Genomic DNA, 19,979 nt, shown 5'->3' with positions numbered 1-19,979 from the left:
ACTTTTCAAGTCATATTTTAAAGCTCTAAATTTGACAGTTTTATGGGTTTCTTCTTGCTTCAGGAATTTCAACCTCTACTGCATTAATGCAGGAAATATAGGACTATTGTCATTCTCTATCCCTTTTGACAAACTATATGTACTTATTCTGTATTTTAAACTTAATACTTTTTTAAAGGAAAAAAAGTTACTCTTTGCTAAGGAAATTATATTTCCTGTAAACAGCTTATGTGGTGAATGGCACCAAGGTGAACTGGAAAACTGACAAGAATTAGGTGCCCTGGTCCTTTTAAGTAACTTACAGGCTACAACTAACTACATATCCTATACCAGTATAGAGTCACGCTCTTGTAATCTTAGTAGGAATTGTAAACCTTTCTTAGGTTAACCTGTTTGCCTACAACATAACTAAATCTTATCTTCACTATCCCTAAACTCTTAGACATAGGTTTGTATTTTTAAAAACAAGTATAAAAAAGCATTATAGCAAAACCCTTGTAGTCATGGTTTTATACTGTACTGACAAGCCTTTCCATTATGACCTTGCTACATTCTATGCCAAGAAATGGGGGAGAAGGGTTAAGGTGACACAAAGGCATTGCTTGAAAAATTTTCTGAAAAGCATAATTCAAGACTAGGAATGCATTCATTTGAGGATCTCTTCTGTTTATGTGGCACTTTATCTTCTTGCCCCTTTCTCCCTTTACTCTGAAACAGCACGGCAGGGTTACCAATTTCCTCTAAATTCTATCAACCAAGACCTAAAGCAGCACCCCACAATTCAATATCAATGTAATAATTTCTTCAAATACTCAAAGCACTGTAAACAAAATGCCAGCTAATTTCTGGAGAAGGAAAAAAAAAACCAAACCCTTTTCCACAATTAGGGAAGTTTTATAATCTTTTAAGTTGGATGAAATGTGCTGAAATACCATAACTCTTAGTAAGAAAACATCTTTAGTTAATAAACTAGCTTATTCAAATCAAGTGTTTCACTTTAGACGTAACGATGTTGCTTACACATGATGCTTTTAAGGCCTTTGACTCAAAAATCAGCTCAAAATCGTAAGTTTGCTTAGAAACAAATGAAGGGTTTTAAGAATCTAATCTTTTCAAAGTTGTAGTAGTCATCTTTGTGCTACAAGGACAAATTTGAATACTGCATTGTACAATGAATAAAGAACAATCACATTATAGAAATAAGTAACACTCTGAATACTAGGGCACAGAGCATGCTGCTAAATAGTTACTGAAATGGAGTTCTACTGTTACCAAAACACCAGAATGTTGTACCATTGGATACACTATTCACTGATGGTAACTGCTGATTAAGAAGAACTGATAGTTGGTAGCTCCAGAATTATATTTTAATGTCTTTGACAAGGTCCCCGGAGAGGGCTAACATGTAAACTTTTATTTCATATTTTTAAAGTGCTGCAAATAATAACAAATGTGTTCTCAATACATGAAAGAACATAAAAATCTTAATATATGAAAGTTGAGGAAGGCCACCTGACACATAAAGAAAAAAAAATCACTCTGCTGTTAATCTTCTATACTCCCTATTCAATTTTTTCAAAAAAGACATAGAAAACTATGTTCACTTAGGGCAACTTGCAACATTCATGTTTTAATGCCTACACAAGATAGAAAGAATAAGCTAGACGTGCAAGTTAGGCGCATTTACGGGCATGTATAGATGAATAATGTTAATTCATTCCTGATTTTGATTTTGCTGGGACTTGAACTTCATGGAATAATCAAGGGGTATGACTATATTAGTTTTTGCCAACAGGGTCAAGCTGACCAGCCCCCAAACCTTTCAAGGGTATCACTTGACTGTGCCCATTATCCATTCATGGGTAACAATTAAGAAATCAACCATGAACCACTAGCAGAAGTTGTACCATACTGATGTCTTCACATGGTTATCACATCACAAAATTCCCAGCGATATTAACTTCTGAAATCACTCTATGTATCTAGAAGTACATTCATTGCCCTACATCTAATCTTTAAATCCAAAGAAGAGTAAGAAAAAGAAGAGTAAGGGAAAGGAGGAGTGGGGGATGGGAAAGCACAATCTTCATTCATTCTGCTACCAATGTAAACTATCCTCGTTTTAATTAAAAAAAAAAAGTCTTGTATGGCAGTCAAAAACTGAATGAATAGGAAGAGGGGTTTCACTCTGCTCAAGCGCAAATTAAAGAAAAAGTTTCTTTTAATCTTGTTGCAAGATTTCAAAATTCTCAAGATTAGAATTTACAGACATTAATAAACTAATTTCAAGAGTATAAGAAGTGCAATTAAAAACATCTAAGGTCTGTGAGGCTTACCAGCTTGAGTTCAGAGTTAGCACAAGTTTAGGTTTTTAAATCCTCAATAATTAAATGATCTGCAAATAGTGCTTCATCTTGAATTTCCCATGATCAGAACATTATTACTTAAAAGTCCTAGTGCTGAATTTCAGCAGCTGATTAATTTAAAAAGTCATTATTGAGAGTGATCTATCAGTGTCCAACTGAAGAACGCACAACCTAATTAACAGGTAAAACAGAATAAACTAAGAGCCCCTGAATAAATATTTGACTTGTTATAAAAGCATAAGCTTAAATATGCAAACAAAACCACTTAAAATAACAGGTTTAATTTTATAAAATATCAGGTTCTATTTCTTTCTATTTGTTAAATTGGAAATTTGTTAAATTAAAATCAAACGTATTGACTGAAAACTTATATATATATATCACTTTGCTGTATACCTGAACCTAGCACAACACTGTAAATTAACTATACTTCAATAAAAAATTAAAAAAAAATTAAATGTATTGATAGATAAAGGATACTTAATTTTAAAGCAACAGAAATTTATGCTGGGAAACATCAATATATGCCTGACATTATAAATTACTCAATAAATATCTGTTGCATGAATAGACTTCTCTAAAGTTCCAGTAAGCAAGTATCAAGTTTGGCCCCTGAAATACTTAAGAAAGGAAGGCAAGGTTTATGAATAATGATGCATAAAGCTCAATTTGGTGGGTGCTACCCAGTGGTATATTCTTAACCTACAGCTTTAAACTTAATATTTTCTGGGGGAAATAAGATACAAAATCCTTTTAGACCTGATGACAGAAAGGTACAAAGAGATATTCAATCATATTCATTTGTACACATTATGATCGCCAAACATTAAGTTTCAAAAAGTCACAAGTGCTACTTTTAAGGCTTAGTTAAATAGAAAATTAAACACTTTTGAGTTATAGTGACCACAATAACTTATAATGCCTAAAAGACCTATTCACACAAAAGGTACTCAAGAAATGTCATCTAATGATTTCAAGCATATTTTGTGAACAGTTCCTTAAAGGTACATTTCTCCTAAATTGTTTACATATTCCTTAATTTTATATGGCTATCTCTACCAAGTGAAAGTGCTAAAAGTAAATCTCAATTTTGAAACACTTGCCAAGAAGATATGCTAAAATATATATGTGCTTTAAAGTATACCATTGGGTTTGTTTTTATTTTTTTGGCCACGCCACACGGCTGGCTTGTGGGACCTTAGTTCCCCAACCAAGGATTGAACTCGTGCCCTTGGCAATGAAAGCATGGAGTCCTAACCGCTGGACCGCCAGGGAATTCCCATACCATTGGTTTTCTAAGTGAGATACTTAATCACAAATGAGACCAAGATAATAAAATTTTACAATATTAGGCCTCTTCACATTATGTAAGATAATGCATAACAAATTATAATTTAGCATCCCTGATCGTCAGAAGAATTAAGAAAAGAGGTAGAAAACTTTTATCTGGAAGATCTCATAGTGAAGCTAAATTTTAGAGGGCGTGCCTTGTGGATTAGCCCACCAAGCAAATGGCTACGCATCTAATATCAGTATGAAGCAGAATTCTGAGAAGGCTGAATAAGGCAAAGATTTAAAAACTGTCATATTTTGTAAGTGAAACAAATTCATTCAATATTATTATCCCGATTACTTTAAAACTATGCAAAGGTCAAGGTAAAAGATGGTGGATAGAAGCGCTAATTTTCAGACACATGAAATCATTTAAAAGAGCATTAGTGGTGGGATAAGGCTAGCATGAAAACAAATTCTGTTTAGGTAGCCAAAGATCTCACAAAAACCAAACCAAAGCACGTTATAATTTTAGATGAAAAGTTTTCTTAGGAGTCGGAGGAAGTGCTCTTAACAAAAAGCTGAGGAAATCAAATCCCTCCAGGTAAATCTTAGGTAGAAAGGCAAAAATAGAGCATTCAAATTTCAAGGAACTACAATTAAAAAAAATATCCTGCTGAATGTTAAAGTTTTATCCAATGCGACAAAGATGAATAAATGAGTTGCATTAAAACATGAGGCCAACGGTCTTTTAAAGCTTCAGTAATCTGCTCAGGCACCTCCTCCCTCACACATTCTACTTTTATAACACTAGAAATCCTTAACTGGGCACTATCAGTTCTTGTTGTTAGGTAACGTTCTCAAGGAATAGACTCAACCCTGTAAAAATTGCTTGTTATGTACTTATAACTGGTGAAGTACACATTTATAAAGTCTACCAAGTTGCAATATAAATCAGTTTTGACAATTCTGAGTATCTTCACTTGAGGAATCAATTTATAATTTAGAAACTATTAACTCAGTTTTTAAAAGGACTCAATTACCGGAGACACTGTGGTTTATGTCCGGTGGCCTCACCTGAGGCCTTTCGCATTACCCAAAATATGAAGTTGTTTTCTTCTACAAGTTAATGCTGCTGGGTGCTAGTTTATAATACTAAAACTCTATCTTCAGGTTAGTGTCAGTAGGTAGCAAGGACCACCTATACTGTCACCCCAGCAGAAAGAGGGCATGTATCACCACTGTAGACACATATCTGTAAACTTGCACACTAATTTTAATCTTAACAAGGAATGCAGTGTCTTAGTGGCTTTAGGTTAAAAGGATGGTTCAAGCATTGTGTCCTTTTGTTCTTTAGGGTTACGAATAGCTTATTGGAAAACCCAGAACCTTCTGGATCTGTGAGGTAGTAGGCGTCAATCCTCATTATGCATGGATCACACTTCTCCGAAGTTGGTATGGCCTGTCTCCTTGGCATGGTCCCTTGCTTCTGCGTGTCCAGTTAATCCCTTCTGACATACCATGCATCTCAGGGTGAAGCGGTTTACATCAGTAAATTGTCTCTTGCTTCTAGCTTCATCTGCTAATTCCAGTGCTTGCACAAGAACAATATCATCATTAGAGGAGAAAATGGTCAGAGGAGGGGTGTCTGGGTTGGGGAAGACACGCTGAAGCGGATCATAGTGGATGCCATCATAAATAAGCAGGACCCTTTTGGTATATCCTGCATCTTCCCCAAAACGATCAATTCGTACTGTCTGTGTATCCACCACACATATTTCGCATTGATAAAACTTAGACAAAATGGATATCTCAATAGCTCCACCCCAAGTATCATCCCTTTTGATCCAGTCACAGTACTCTTGATTTGTTTTTCCCAGTATTGCCTTGCTATAGAAGTCTGGATCACTTGCTACAATTTGTGCTATGAGGTGTCTCATCTCAGGGGCACAAGCTGGATTCAAGACTCCTCCTTCAACGACATAGTACACACTGGTAAAGAGGCAAGAGTTGTCTGCTGGGACCACCGCTCTGGCAAGCACAGGCAAAGTTTCCCTGATGTAACTAGGAGCACCATGTTTTGTGAATGCAGGTGACATTTTGGGCCTGGTTTGGTCTTCTTCAACAATCAGCATGTCGCCTGACTGAATGGGCAAATCCCCCAGAATGGTATCCCCGTTGCTGAGGTCCAGGCACTCGGGCGGGTATCCTACGAGGATTCGCTGACAGCCGGGGGCGATCCCGGTGATGGCGGCAATTTGGCCCTGGAGTTCCCGCATCCGGGTCCGGCTGGACAACCCCTGCAAAACATGGGTGCCATCCTTGGCCTTGCAGCGGAGCCGCCACATCGTGTCGGTCCGGCTGCCCACAGGCCAGACACACGTGGGACCAGCTTTGATCCCGGCAGCAGGTTGGCAGACGCCGCCCACATAGATTTCTTTTCACAGAACATAGTTTCAGTTGAACTGTAATGATCATGTGAAATCTTCTTAGGGCTCTAAGTTCTGTGTTTAGATAACTTGGCTATCTGAATGACATACTTGAAAACAATTACTTCATAGGTCTTCTTGTTCCAAGAAGTTTTGAAACACCTTTAATTTGGTACTTCTTAATAACAAAAGATACCATTTATTGATAAAAAATGTGAAATGGCTGCAAGATATATTTGCTGGCTTCCTCCCAGCAAAACACTGGGATATATGGCAAGGAAAAAAAAAACATGCTATTATAAAATATCATGCATTCTGTGCATTGACCTTGAAGCTGTCTTTTTAACCAGTCAGCCAGAGGTATGTAAGATATGCAGACAGGGTATATGTTAGTGAAAAGGGAATGTATTGTTCTCTTCTAACTAGAACTTTTCCTCAATGTCTTTCTCCATTAATAAAAAATATGGAATTTGTTTAACAGAATAAGTTCAACACATACAAACACACACAACACATATAACACACAGAGTCAGCAGCGGTGGGGGGTGGTTAGAGGAAGAGAGGGCAGGTAGAGGAGGAGCACATGATGTCACACCTGAGAGATGGTGACTTTATGAGCCATACGGTTCAACCTCCAGCCAGAGCAGAAACACCTGAGAAGTGATCATTTAGCCTCAGATTAAACCTCTAATGCTAGGGAGCTGACTACTCTCCTGGAAGGAAGTAGCACAGTGGTCAAGGAGGGGTTGAATCTCAGCCTTACTAGGTACTGATGATGTGAGCTTGGCTAGTTTCTTAACTTTTCTGGACTTAAGTTTCCTTATTTACAAAATAAGAATAATGGTATCTATACCACAGGGTTATTGTAGAGATTAAATCAGATATTATAGTTTAAGAGTCTGGCACAGTGTCATGAAACTCTCAGTGAATGAATATTGTTATTAGTTAGACAACCCATTCCGTTGTAGGGTAGCTCTGTCATTAAGCTATTTAAAAAAATAAATCAAAATCTGTCTCTGTATAACTTTCACCCATTTGTGGTTGTTCTCCCATCTGGAAAAACCTAGAAGAATTTGATGGAAAACAAGGCTGCTCCTTCTTCCTTCTGGCAGCTATTCAGTGCCTGAAGCACTATGCATTCTCTGTGTTGTAGGCTTTGGCATGTAACTCTTCCCCTCTCCCATCCCACTGAGTTGTTAACAGTGTAGACTTTGCTGGCAATATAAAATGAATCCTACTGCTATCACTTCTTCCTGAAAAGGAATCAAAAAGGGAGTCATAAAATAAACCTCAACAAAGAAAATATAAATTGTGGACTTGAGAACTTAGTTGTCTTTGATGAGAGTTTATAGATGTTGAACTTTATGGACATAGACCTTACATAGAAGCCTCGTTCACATATTACCTAACTTAGTCTCATTCCTCGTGCCTTATGAGTTATTAAAACATTAGCTAACACCCTCCAAACTTCTTTCTCCTTCTGTATTAAAGGTGCCACAGTCCACTTAGTTGCTCAAGCATGAAACCCAGACAAGCAAACATACTGGACTCTTCACTCATCTCATCTACTCAGACAAGAAAACACTGATTCCACTGCCCAGATATTTGCCACTTCATTTCCTCTTTCTCCTCCCATGGTTGTTAGAGCTGAGATTCCAAAAGATGGATGCCCAGCACACAGCAGCCTGGCAGCAAAGGACCCGAGGCACTAAGTGCCAGGACCTCACTCTCCTCCTGCCTTCTGACCTCCAGCTGTTTCTTCCCACTCACTGAGCCCAACTGGAAGCTCTAGGGCAAGAGAGCCCGTTGGTGGAGTCCATACAGGGAACTAGAGGAGGTGGGTTTGGAGTGGAAAATGGAAGAGATCCTACACATTTCTTAGCTTCTCTTCTGACTCCTGTTTCCCTACAATGCATACTTTATACAGACTCTGGAGTTAACTTTCTAAAAATGCACATTTGATCAGGTTGTTCCTCTACTTATAACCACCCCATGCCTCCTAAGCACGTTTTATAGCTCCCTTCCACATTAAGCTCCTGGCAGCCTTGCACCTCAACTTCTGTTCCATCTTCCGTCTCTGTTGCCTCCCAGGTTTAAGGGCATAACAAACAGCCCAGGGTTTTGCATGTCCTCAAGATTTGGGTTTGTACGCTGGGCTCCTACCTGGCACAGCTCCTGGCTCACAGTAAAAGCTCCCATCTGTGCCTGCAGAATGAATGGCTGTCTGCACTTCTGCACGCGGTACTCCCCGTACCTGGCATGCTTGATCAATCCATAATCTCCCTTCAGGTCTCCGAATCACGCTTCCTCTGTGAAATCTTCCCTGGACTCTCCCCACCCCCCCTCCTCCTGTGAGAGGCTTATTCCTCTGTTCCCCCTAAGCAGTCTGTACGCATCCCTTTTAGGATTGAGCTCCAGGTGATACTTTACCAGACTATATGTTCCTTAATGGCAGAGGCTGTCTCACTCATCCATGGGCCCCCAGGACCTGAAAGGATGGCTGATGCATGGTGGGCACACAGCCCGTTTACTGAACAGCATCATCTATGGCATGGGGGGTAAACGTATAAAGTAATTTTTTTCTACAGTTACTATTTTCATGCCCCTGGGAAAATTCTTAACTTTTAAGTCGCTTTTGGCTCTCGTATGTCCAGTCTCATTAACGCCTCAACTTCCTAAGCTTGATTTAAATCTCTTTTGCTCCTACCGTCCGCATGGGTTTTCCTGGGACCCTGACAGCTTTGAGGTAGGGGAGGCATGGTCTGCCTCTGGGGCACTGCTTCCTTCTTGACTCTTCAAGGTCTAGTTTTTCCAGTGTGTTATGTGCAGAGGAGGGTTTCTTTATGTGACTCTGCGATGGCATTCTTTTTTGGTGTAGGTTGTGGCTGTTTGTCTAGTGAAAGAGAAATGGCCATTGAAGTGGCAGGTACCCGGTGGCTGGCTCTCTTACGGAATCGATCTGTGGATTCATCCTAGGGTCAGTGCAATATGTGGCTCAAGCTTGACCTCTTTCATTTCCATGGTGCCCAGCCTGCACTGCCCAGCCTATTGATGCTGGGTTTCCTTGCCCAGTAGGCAGCTCTCTTGAGTGGTACATGGAAGACAGCGGGCTCCAGTCAAGGTCTCTTCCCTACGGTCACTTCGACCGCAGAAAACTCGCACAGCCTTGCCATGCCAGATACTTGCCATGTCCTCTCTCTCTATCCTGCCATCTCCCCCACGGTTCACTTCTCTTCTCTTCTGACTGGCAAAGGAAGCAAGTCCACTGCCTGAGCAGATGTCTAATGTGGAAACCAAACCACCAACCCCCCTTCCTTTAGGCAACCCCGATTTCAATGAGTGATGCCCTTAGGGCCTCCTCTTCACTTGGATTGAGATGGGGAAAGGGAGCACCCCTCTCTTTCTCATGGGCACCACTGGATTACCTCTTCACACAAATGCTGTATCCCACATAAGAAAAACTATCCTGGAGATTCTCTTTTCCCCTCTCCAGCTTCTGTTTATACAGACTAGGGTGAGAGTGGAAGGGTTGATTGTGGTGGGGTCATTCCACAGAAGCCTTAAGGGAGGCTGACAGGCCCTAGAGCCAACTCTGTGGAGAGTACCACTCAACATCCCAGTATAAAGTTTATTGAATAAATGAATGATCAGGGCTTCCCTGGTGGTGCAGTGGTTAACAATCCGCCTGCCAATGCAGGGGACACGGGTTCGAGCCCTGGTCCAGGAGGATCCCACAAGCCGTGGAGCAGCTAAGCCCGTGAGCCACAACTACTGAGCCTGCGCTCTAGAGCCTGCGAGCCACAACTACTGAAGCCCGCACACCTAGAGCCCATGCTCCGCAACAAGAGAAGCCACCGCAATGAGAAGCCCGCGCACCGCAACGAAGAGTAGCCCACGCTCGCCGCAACTAGAGAAAGCCAGCGGGCAGCAACAAAGACCCAACACAGCCAAAAATAAATAAATATATTTATTAAAAAAAAGAATGAGCAAATGGATATATCTATTTTGAATAATTCTTAATAGAGGGGAATATTGTTGCTGTGCAATGAGGTGCTAGGTGGATTTTGAAACAGAACAAGATGAGTCAGTGACAGAAATCCAATGGAAAGCCCTGGATTTCTGTCTCAGTTGCCAGCTTGCCATCTTTGTACAACCTCCCCTTGTCTCAGCACGGTGTATGTTCGTAACATTAATTAGTTTTGCTGCTGCACACATCAATAAGAGACCGGGAGAATTACCACCAAAAAAATCGGTCTTGTATTTTTCAGAATTTGCAAAGCTGAATAGGGAGGAAAATGTCATTTCTGCCGGAGGCACAGCTTCTTGCTCTGCTCTTATGTAAACTCACTGTCAGGCGATCCCAGAAACTGCCTCCACTTGCCTCTGGGCAAAATGTCTCCTTTTCATAGAAAAATGTCACCTTTTCTCTAGGAAATGGCAGGTAGTTCTTTTTTTCCAAAGGAAAAATGACGTTTGCATTTTGTTAAAAAAAAATATTCTCAAGGACTCGGCTTTGATGAAAAACACTGAAAACAATTCCATACCTTTTAATTTGTACTTGAGGTTTTACTTTGTAAATTCTGAGATTATACCTGTCACCACCGATGTAGCCTGCAAGCGACTGTCAATGACCAGAAAGTCCCGGCACCTTGTTTTCCAGGAATGTTCCCTGCACACAGGATGGATTCTTGTAAACCCGGCTCCTGGCTTTTGCTGCATCTAACGCACCCCCGCCCCAGCCCACTCCTACCACACATACCCCCACACACACACACCCCACACTGCACAAACACCCCCCCCACATATGCACTTTAATCTCATTACTGTAACACTTCAAAGCTTTTATGTGCTAATCCAGGATTACAATTTTATACAAGTCCATGAGAAACTGCTCTGAAAAAATGCCAGGGCTGTGATACAGTTTGTCTATCACCATGCTTAAAAGTATATTTACATATACACACTACTATATATAAAACAGATAATCAACAAGCACCTACTGTAGAGCACAGGGAACTCTACTCAATATTCTGTAATAACCTATATGGGAAAAATATCTGAAAAAGAATGGATATATGTATATATATAACTGAGTCACTTTGCTGTACACCTGAAACTAACACAACATTGTAAATCAACTATACTCCTACATAAAATAAAAATTAAATTAAAAAAGTATATTAAGTGCTTCATAATAAATTTAGAGATGTGACCATCTAAGTCATTTTTTTATGGCAAAAATTTTCATTCTCTTATGAGAAATAGAAGAAAATATATCCAGTATTCTTTTCTTTTTTCAGGTGAGAAAATAGGAAAGAAAAACAAGAAAGAAGCAAGAGGAGTGAAAATTTCAGGACACAACACTTTAAAACAAAGAGAGAGGGAATACAAAGGTGTTGATATGGAGAAAGACAGTTCTAGGTTATTAATCTTGCTTTCACAAAACAAAGTTCCCACTTCTTTTGTCAATATCTCATATACGTGGCGAAATGTTTTCCTTTCTGACAACAGTTTTCACCATTAAGAAATGCAGAATTCACCTTACAGAGTTGGATTTTCGAACAAAGTAGTAAATCAGATGATGACGCAAGATTTGCCGTGTGTGCTCTTGTCAGTTCATGCAAATCCTCAGCTGGAGCATGTGAGAGGCACATAATTACGCTGGATACAGGAATAAGGTTTCTGCAGCTGTAGCAGTTTTGATATTTGCAGACTCCAGCACACTCCATCTCTAATTTCACTGGCAGCTTGTAAGAACCAGCAGAATTACACTTATAAACAAAGGTCTGCATGGTAATTTATCTCCTATTGACTTCAGTGACGTCTTCTGGTTTAGAATGCTAAGATTTATAATTACGAACTAGATCTAAGACTTAGTTGATGAAACAATGAAAGACATATTTCTTGCCTCTTTTTCTCACATTGCACATATATCTGTAGATGATGATATATACGTGTGTGTTTCTATAATCAAACTCCTCACTGAGCATTTACAAGCCTACGTGACAATCTGTAGGAATGTGCACCAACACCCTATATAGCTATTTAATTCAGGGAGTATTATTCTCTCAACAGAAACATTTACCTTGCCTTATACATTTTCCAACTATCTTACCCTCCTTAGACTTTTCTTTTTATTTGTTGTGATTCAGGATTGACATGCTTTTATTTTCGAAGGGGTTATAATATCCAAAAATGAGGACCCATCATTAAACAAATGAAGATTAAGTCACTGACTTTTCTAATAGTGTCTAGCAGATGTCTTAGAATCCAATGCATACCTAAAAGACACCCAGCCTAATTTTCAGTGACATGTGCACACATAAGAAGTTGAAGGTCCTACTTCAGCTGCCGGTCTATCAACAGAGTAAGGGTCATCAACATGGCACCACGATTCTGAAAGTTTTCTGATTATCTCCCTTAAACCAAAAACTATTTAAAGAGGCAAGAGTTATTTTGTTAAGTGTTCAATGCAGAATCATTTTACTCCCAGGGTCCAAAGGGGGAAAGCATAAGCTGCTCATAGATATTTTCATGTATCTTTCATTCTCAGAATGCTAAGGCTTCCTTCAAATTTGTGGAAAAGAGTCTCATAAATATATTAATAATTGCTACTAATTTTGAGTGATTCCATATGTTGTGTCCTATTCTAAGTACTTTAAATGTAAATAATTCATCTAATGAATTGTTTGGTTAAACTAGAAAAAGAAAAGCCTTAGGGCCTCCCTGGTGGCGCAGTGGTTGAGAGTCCGCCTTCCGATGCAGGGGACACGGGTTCGTGCCCCGGTCTGGGAGGATCCCATATGCCGCGGAGCGGCTGGGCCCGTGAGCCATGGCCGCTGGGCCTGCGCGTCCGGAGCCTGTGCTCCGCAACGGGAGAGGCCACAACAGTGAGAGGCCCGCATACCGCAAAAAAAAAAGAAAAAAAAGAAAAAAAAAAAAAAAAGAAAAGCCTTAGATGATTCTCTAAAGGGAACATAAATAATCACAGAGGATCTATGATATTATAGCACATCTCATGCCTCCACAGTAATCCATGTGAGCACATCAGTGCTTCACAGACTCATTCCACTGTGCAATCAACAAGTTGAATATCTGTTATATATATGGTAGTGAAGTAAGCCTTGAGGATTTGTTAATGATCAAGTCACACACAGGCCCTGACCTCAGACAGCTTACAGTCAGGTGGGTCGGGGGAGGGTAGTAAATGATGAGAGATTACAATTCATTTGGGGGAGGGGATGGATAAAAAGTAAGCACCTTTTATAAAAAAGCAGATTGTTTCCTGATGAACCAAAGGCGCAGTTCCATTAGTGAAGGGAGAGAGAGTAGCAGGAACTGAATGAATCTGACATTGTCTATGAGAATACATATGCTAACCCAGACACCAGAATCTGGTAAATTTCTGTATCTATTTGGATACTTTTTGGTTCATTTATAAGTAAGGGTATTTGTTATCTGGCCTCAGACCTAAAAAGTTAAAATGATAAAAACTTCTTAATTGCACTTAGATAATACCTTTATTTCAAGTGCATCTAACTTAAGCTGAACACCTTTCCCTAATAAATATGCTGACAACCAACAACCTTCTCCAGCTTCTTAATCCTGGGGCACAGATGAGAACTAGGATAGGACTTGTATAGTAGTTATCCCTTCTCAAGCGAGCTTGTATCTAGACTGTGATTTTACATGAAGATGGCATAAACAGCACTGTATAGGCATTTACAAAGAAAAAAAAGACAGAAATGTGCAAAAAAAAAGAGGTACTGTAATAGCATTTATTTGGGTTACAAAGGTCTCTCTCTCTTTTTTTTTTTTTTGTGGTACACAGGCCTCTCACTGTTGTGGCCTCTCCCGTTGTGGAGCACAGGCTCCGAACGCGCAGGCTCAGCGGCCATGGCTCACGGGCCCAGCCGCTCCGCAGCATGTGGGATCTTCCTGGACTGGGGCACGAACCCATGTCCCCTGCATCGTCAGGCGGACTCTCAACCACTGCACCACCAGGGAAGCTCACAAAGGTCTCTTTTTAAAAAACTAAATGAGTTATTGATGAAGCATAGCATAATTTTAAGAACTGATGCAACAAATTTTTTAATCCTTTCAAGTGGTTTGGTTTGTAGCCAAAATCAAGTATTTTGTCAACTATGGCATCTGTATCACCTACATATCGTCATGGAAGAAGAACAGTGGATGGAAAGTGTTGAGTGTGGCTCTCACCCTCGCTCTGAGGTGTCCTGTTATTGATCTGAAGGATACATCACTAGCAGTGGGGATGTTAGGCATTTCAACAGAATGAAGTGAGGTTCTGAAACTTAGGTGTGTTTGGAAAGAACTGAGAGTAAATACATTGTGACAAGCTAAACAAGCATGGTTTATTTCTTCTCTACTGGAGATATTGGCATGGGTCAGCGGGCTAGAAATCCAATTCCATTTTCTGGCTTTTATAGAGCACAAGATGTTTTTGGAAGCATCTAAAGCTCATAAACATCTAAAAAGGCAAAAATGACGTTAATATCAAGGGATCGTTTAGAAAATTATCTAACTTGGATTTGAGTATGAATATTTTGAAGATCTTTCAAACTGAATTGCTGCAACCAGTTCCTTTATTTTTATTAGAAAGACAGAGCTAGAGGCCTCGTGATTTTTTTTTTTGCGGTACATGGGCCTCTCACTGCTGTGCCCTCTCCCGTTGCAGAGCACAGGCTCTGGATGCACAGGCCCAGCAGCAATGGCTCACGGGCCCAGCCACCCCGCGGCATGTGGGATCCTCCCGGACCGGGGCACGAACCCGTGTCCCCTGCATCGGCAGGCGGACTCTCAACCACTGCGCCACCAGGGAAGCCCTAGGCCTGGTGATTTTGCTGCTCATCATCTCTGGATGTGGTATTATGATTCACTATTATTTATTCATAGCACGATAGAGAACTGGAAGGCAAAAACAGTATCAACACGTGCCAGAAGACTGGGAGACGGTAGGATGCCCATGAAAGTCAAAGATAATTTTCTCAGGGCACTTTGAACAAACTCAAGGAAGTCAGAAACAAAGAAGCCATAGGAAGGATACTGCAGTAGATGAAAAGATGACTAGGGACTTTTTTTTTTTTTTTTTTTTTGCCACTTCTCTCATCAAAACGTGGGGCTTAGTTTCCATCCCCTTTTATCTGGGCTGACGAGTGACTTGATTTGATAACATTGTGCCAGTTCCAGGCTAGGCCTTGAGAGGCTTGACAGCTTTCCCTTTTGTTCTCTTGGAACCCTAAGCCACCTTGTAAACTGGTTCAGCCATGCTGCTGTTGAGCCGGCATGGAGACGGAGAAGCTGCAGCAGCGCTGAGGAGCCCTATCCATCCCAGCTGAGGCCTCACCTTGCACATCCCAGCCCCAGGGGAGATCCTGATGGGGGCAGCTGTACAACACTCCCAACGTGAGACTAGTGGATGAGAAACACCCAGCCCATCCCTGTCAAGAAACTGGAATCTTGAGCAAACATTTGACTGCGCTTTTAAAACACTGAGTTTTGGCATGGTTTGAAATGCGGTGTTAGAAAACTAAACAGATACTTCAAATAATAGAAAGATTACATGAGTTAATTTGCTTCCGGCAAATGACAGAACCATCTAAGTGGTTTACACTACCTAAGTGTGAACACTGATTTGTGCAGGTGGGTGGTGATGAAGCACTGGCTGATTCACTAGGATGTTTTTATAAAGCAGCCAATCAGGAAGAGAGGAGTCATGGGAGAGACCATTGCAGTGTGTGCTCAAAATTCAAAAGGAAGCCTGCCCTGGGTATAACACTACCTAAGTGTGAACACTTATTTGTGCAGGTGGGTGGTGATGAAGCACTGGCTGATTCACTAGGATGTTTTAATAAGGCAGCCAATCAGGAAAAGAGGAGTCATGGGAGAGACCATCACAGTGTGTGCTCAAAATTCAAAAGGAAGCCTGCCCTGGGTATAAGTTGATTATGAGGTGGGAAAACATGACACAGAAAACACTTCTGAATTACTTCTTGGGCTTTCTCATACATATCGATTTTTCTTAGGAGATGTTTAATTAACAAGTGTAGGATTTCATCAAACTGCTAAGGAGCTAATAATGGTTAGAGAGGACCAAAGAACACTGTGGTAAGGCAGCGTGGGAAAGCACTGGGTAACCATTAAGTGGAAATTCATTACTGAAGGGCCAGCCCTAAGAGGGGCAATAGCCGTCACGTTGAGAGTAGGGTGGTCATCTGTCCACACAGCACTCACGGCCCCAGGTTAATCTTTGCTGTTCCACAGAGAGCTAAAAGGTAACTAAAATTTCAGATAGTGCAATCATGAGATAGAACACCCCAAAGAGTGCTAAAATCCCAGAGAATGAGAAATTGCACATAGTTCAATGTCCTAGCCTGATATGAAAGATAAACATAAAGATTAATTAGCTTTGTTCTATTGAGTAGATAACCATAGCCTCTACCTCAAAAGTCAGTCCCCAGGGATATTCCTAAACTCTCCTTCGAAGAAATTCTGAGCAGAGGCTTGTTTGAGAGAGGGTCAGGCTAGGATGGAGAATGTTTGCCAAGCTGTACAGTAAGTGGGAAAGGAGTCTTCTTGCTACTACTACATGCAGTGGTTCTCAAACCTCAGTGGGTGTAAAAATGCAGATTCTAAGACATGTAGTTCAACATGACAGACTGAACATAAATGGCTATCCCCTTTAACAAAGATTTTAAAATGAATAAACCCACAGCAACGAAGAGAAGGGGAGAGGAGCCATTTTGACAAAGAGGGGCCCTTATAAAACAAGACAGCTCAAGAGAATTTTAGAATATGGAATGTGGATAAAGGCACAATAACTGATGTATCATGGCTTTGGAAGGTGTATTCTAGAGCAGGGGTTGGCAAACTATGGCCCACGGAGCAAATCTTGCTGCTGCATGTATTTGTAAATACAGTTTTATTGAAGCACAGCCATACTCACTTATTCACGTGCCATCCCTGGCTGCTTTCATGATGACAGAGTTAAACAGCTGTCACAGAGCCCACTTGGCCCACAAAGTCTAAAATATTTACTACTTGACCCTTTACAGAAAGCATTTCCTGATTCCTTTTCTAGTGTGCTTTTGGAAGAAAGGGAAACATGGACAAGAAGGACTCTCTATTGCTTTGCAGAATCGCAGAAAACCTTGGGATTAGGAAACATTGGATACAAGTATATAGAGGATCTGCCCTGCTACATCTGTATGCAGAACTCTCACCACCTACCCTAAGTCAGAGATGAGGGTGTCTCCAAAACAAGGACCCTATTTAATAGACTTTCATATCCTGCCCCTGCCTAATAACCTCAGGTAAAATTTGACCAGCCTTCAAACTCTGCCACAGACACAGAAGTCCCAAGCAACTTTTTCAGTGCTCCATTTTTAAATACAGACAATCCAAGATCAAAAGACATATGAGGGCTATGCTCTAGTAAAATGAGCATCCACGACAAAAGAGGATATGGATATGGATAACAGTGGACTCTGATTGGGAGAGACATAATGGAAAGTCCCCAAATGTCAGCTGTAAAACCAGCCCAGAGAAGAGAATGAGGACAAAAGATGCCCAGAAAAAGGAGGACACTCTAAGGACCTAATATGATGGTACTTTGGGGGAAAAAAGTATCATTTTAAGAAAGAGATTGCCAAAAAAAAAAAAAAAAGACAAAAAAAAACCCCCACAAAAAAACAAAGTAAAACTCCACAAAGCCTTTTACAGGGAGAAAATGTATTAATGATAGACCACTGGGGTCAGTGAACAAATTTACAAAGCCACGATAATGCAAAACCTGTACGAATATTACTAAAAGTAGTTTTAAAACTCAGTTGGGAGACTGGGGGAGGGCAAGTGGGGGGTAAGGGAGTTAAGGCTTCATTTCTTCTGAAAGGAAGTAAATACAGGTCATGTCTAGAACTATTAAATTGAGACAACAAGGGCAGGACAGGAGAAATTTTTATGCATTATAAATATTTCAATGTTATTATTTTTATTTTTATTTTTTACCATGTGCGTGTATTGCTTTGACCATTTTTAAAAGTATATACATGCACATTCCCAGCACTACTTCAAGAAACTTGGAATCAGCAGGTCTAGGGGCACAGAAATCTGCATCTTTAAAAAGCTCCCCAAGTGATTCTGACAAAGTTAATCTTGTGTACCTTTTAGAGAAGCTAATAAAGAGGTAGCAACCAGGAAAAGCAATAACATCAATCTGCTCAAATGGAGAAATGCCAGGAGCTAGAGAATGTCAGGGTGTTGATTTTCCAGTTTGTTGCCATTTTACTAATAAAGTGAATAACTATTAGAAGAGGGCAAATAAAAACTAATGGGATGTGACTGACCTCATAATTCAACCCATCTATAGGAGAACCTCATGGATAGGTCAACTTTCCTTGCTCTTATATTTGTTGAAAACCATAAGCCTTGATTCAAAAATTAGCCTTGGGAGAAACATGAAACAGCATGTAATGAGGGAAGCTTTTTATCAGAAGGATGATAGATAAGTATGTTTTAGACTCTGCAGTTTCTACATAAGCCTTGTTACATCGATCTTGATTTTTAAAATAGTTTAAAGAATGTTATCAGGATCTCTGGTGTCTACAAATGATTGCTGGGATGTCATGAATCCTTAATAATCAGAAGTCGGATGGTTTCTGGGCACTATGGTAATTTCTTCTAAGAAAGTGTCTTCTGGAACATTATAGGACCATTGGGGATTGGCTCAATTCATTGTTAAAAAACAGGTGGGGGGCACAGTGTCCTCCATTTCTCCTGTCTCCATTGCTTCCTAGAATCAGTGCTGACTGAGAATGGACCACCCTACCCTTGTTTCTATAGTACAGGACCCTAAGTCAACTTTAGTAGAATGGATTTTTCTTTGTGTCCAAACTATTGACATCTCTTTGCCTAAACCAGAGAAAATCTAGAGCTAGAAAAGTTGATTAAAATATTTTCACGATTATTTCAATGTCAAATGACATTGCTTGCATTTTAAATATCAATGATTTATTGTTTATATCTGTAGTGTCTATTATTTTTGTTAATTCTTGAGGTTCATTTATAGATGAAATCATTACAAAAAAGGAAATTAATTTCGTCCCTAACATGTACTTGTCTTTTAAATTTCATCCAGAAACTGGAAAGATGATTTGTTTTTGCTTCAATGGTAAGCTATTGGTCTGATTAGCATCGACTAGGCTATATTGGAAAAGTGGAATTCAGCTAATTCAAATTTCACTTTTTAATTTCTAAGTGTATGCATCCATCCATTCATCCATCCAACCAGCCAACATTTATTGAGTAACTGCTATTTGCCTGGCACTGTTTCAGGTTCTAGGGATTTACAAGTAAAGAAGACATCAATCATAGAGTAAATCTCTATGCCTAATTGGTTAAAAATTTACATGAGAAAGGTTTTATATATAGGTACTCGTGCATTTATATGTCTTCTGTTTGAGGATATATGACTATATACTGTTCCTTGATGGTTGCCACAAGCCTGAATAGTTCATCTTTATCAGTTATAATTATCATCTTACTTAATACTTCACATAAACACCCACTGAAGGCAAAATATTAACCTACACTGAGATGGCATATAAATCTTTTCCTAGGTATTTCCCACTACTGTGCTTTTGCACATTGCTGTTTCTTCTTCCTCTAGCTTTCTTCACTTGTCCACCCAGCAAACGCCTATTCATCATTCAAAACTCTGTCAGACATCATCTTCTATGAGGCCTTCCCTAAGCTCTTCTCAATAGAATTGACCCCCCCTTTCCTCTGTACTATTTCTGGACTTTCTACATATTTGTATTTGCATTGTTATAAATATTCGCTAACATATCACTCATTATTTCTATACTGTAAGCTTCTTAAGAATAGAAATACTTGT

At 40.0% G+C, this 19,979-nt stretch overlaps 2 protein-coding genes across 2 annotated transcripts in view; both read right to left on the bottom strand.

The window, feature by feature from the left end:
• MAGI2 (membrane associated guanylate kinase, WW and PDZ domain containing 2) overlaps positions 1-19,979 on the bottom strand; it is a 1,346,582-nt gene that overhangs the window by 295,516 nt on the left and 1,031,087 nt on the right. The window lies entirely within an intron of this gene.
• Positions 3,772-10,786, bottom strand: LOC132496400 (ubiquitin thioesterase OTU1-like). Its single transcript, XM_060108795.1, has 2 exons — positions 10,660-10,786; positions 3,772-6,075 (listed from the first exon to the last, which is right to left on the bottom strand). The coding sequence occupies exons 1-2, from the start codon at positions 10,784-10,786 to the stop codon at positions 5,075-5,077; spliced, it is 1,128 nt and encodes a 375-aa protein (XP_059964778.1). The 3' UTR covers positions 3,772-5,074.

Source organism: Mesoplodon densirostris, chromosome 9, assembly GCF_025265405.1.
Source record: "Mesoplodon densirostris isolate mMesDen1 chromosome 9, mMesDen1 primary haplotype, whole genome shotgun sequence".
Classification (NCBI taxonomy): domain Eukaryota; kingdom Metazoa; phylum Chordata; class Mammalia; order Artiodactyla; family Ziphiidae; genus Mesoplodon; species Mesoplodon densirostris.
This window is presented reverse-complemented; position numbering and strand designations above follow the sequence as displayed.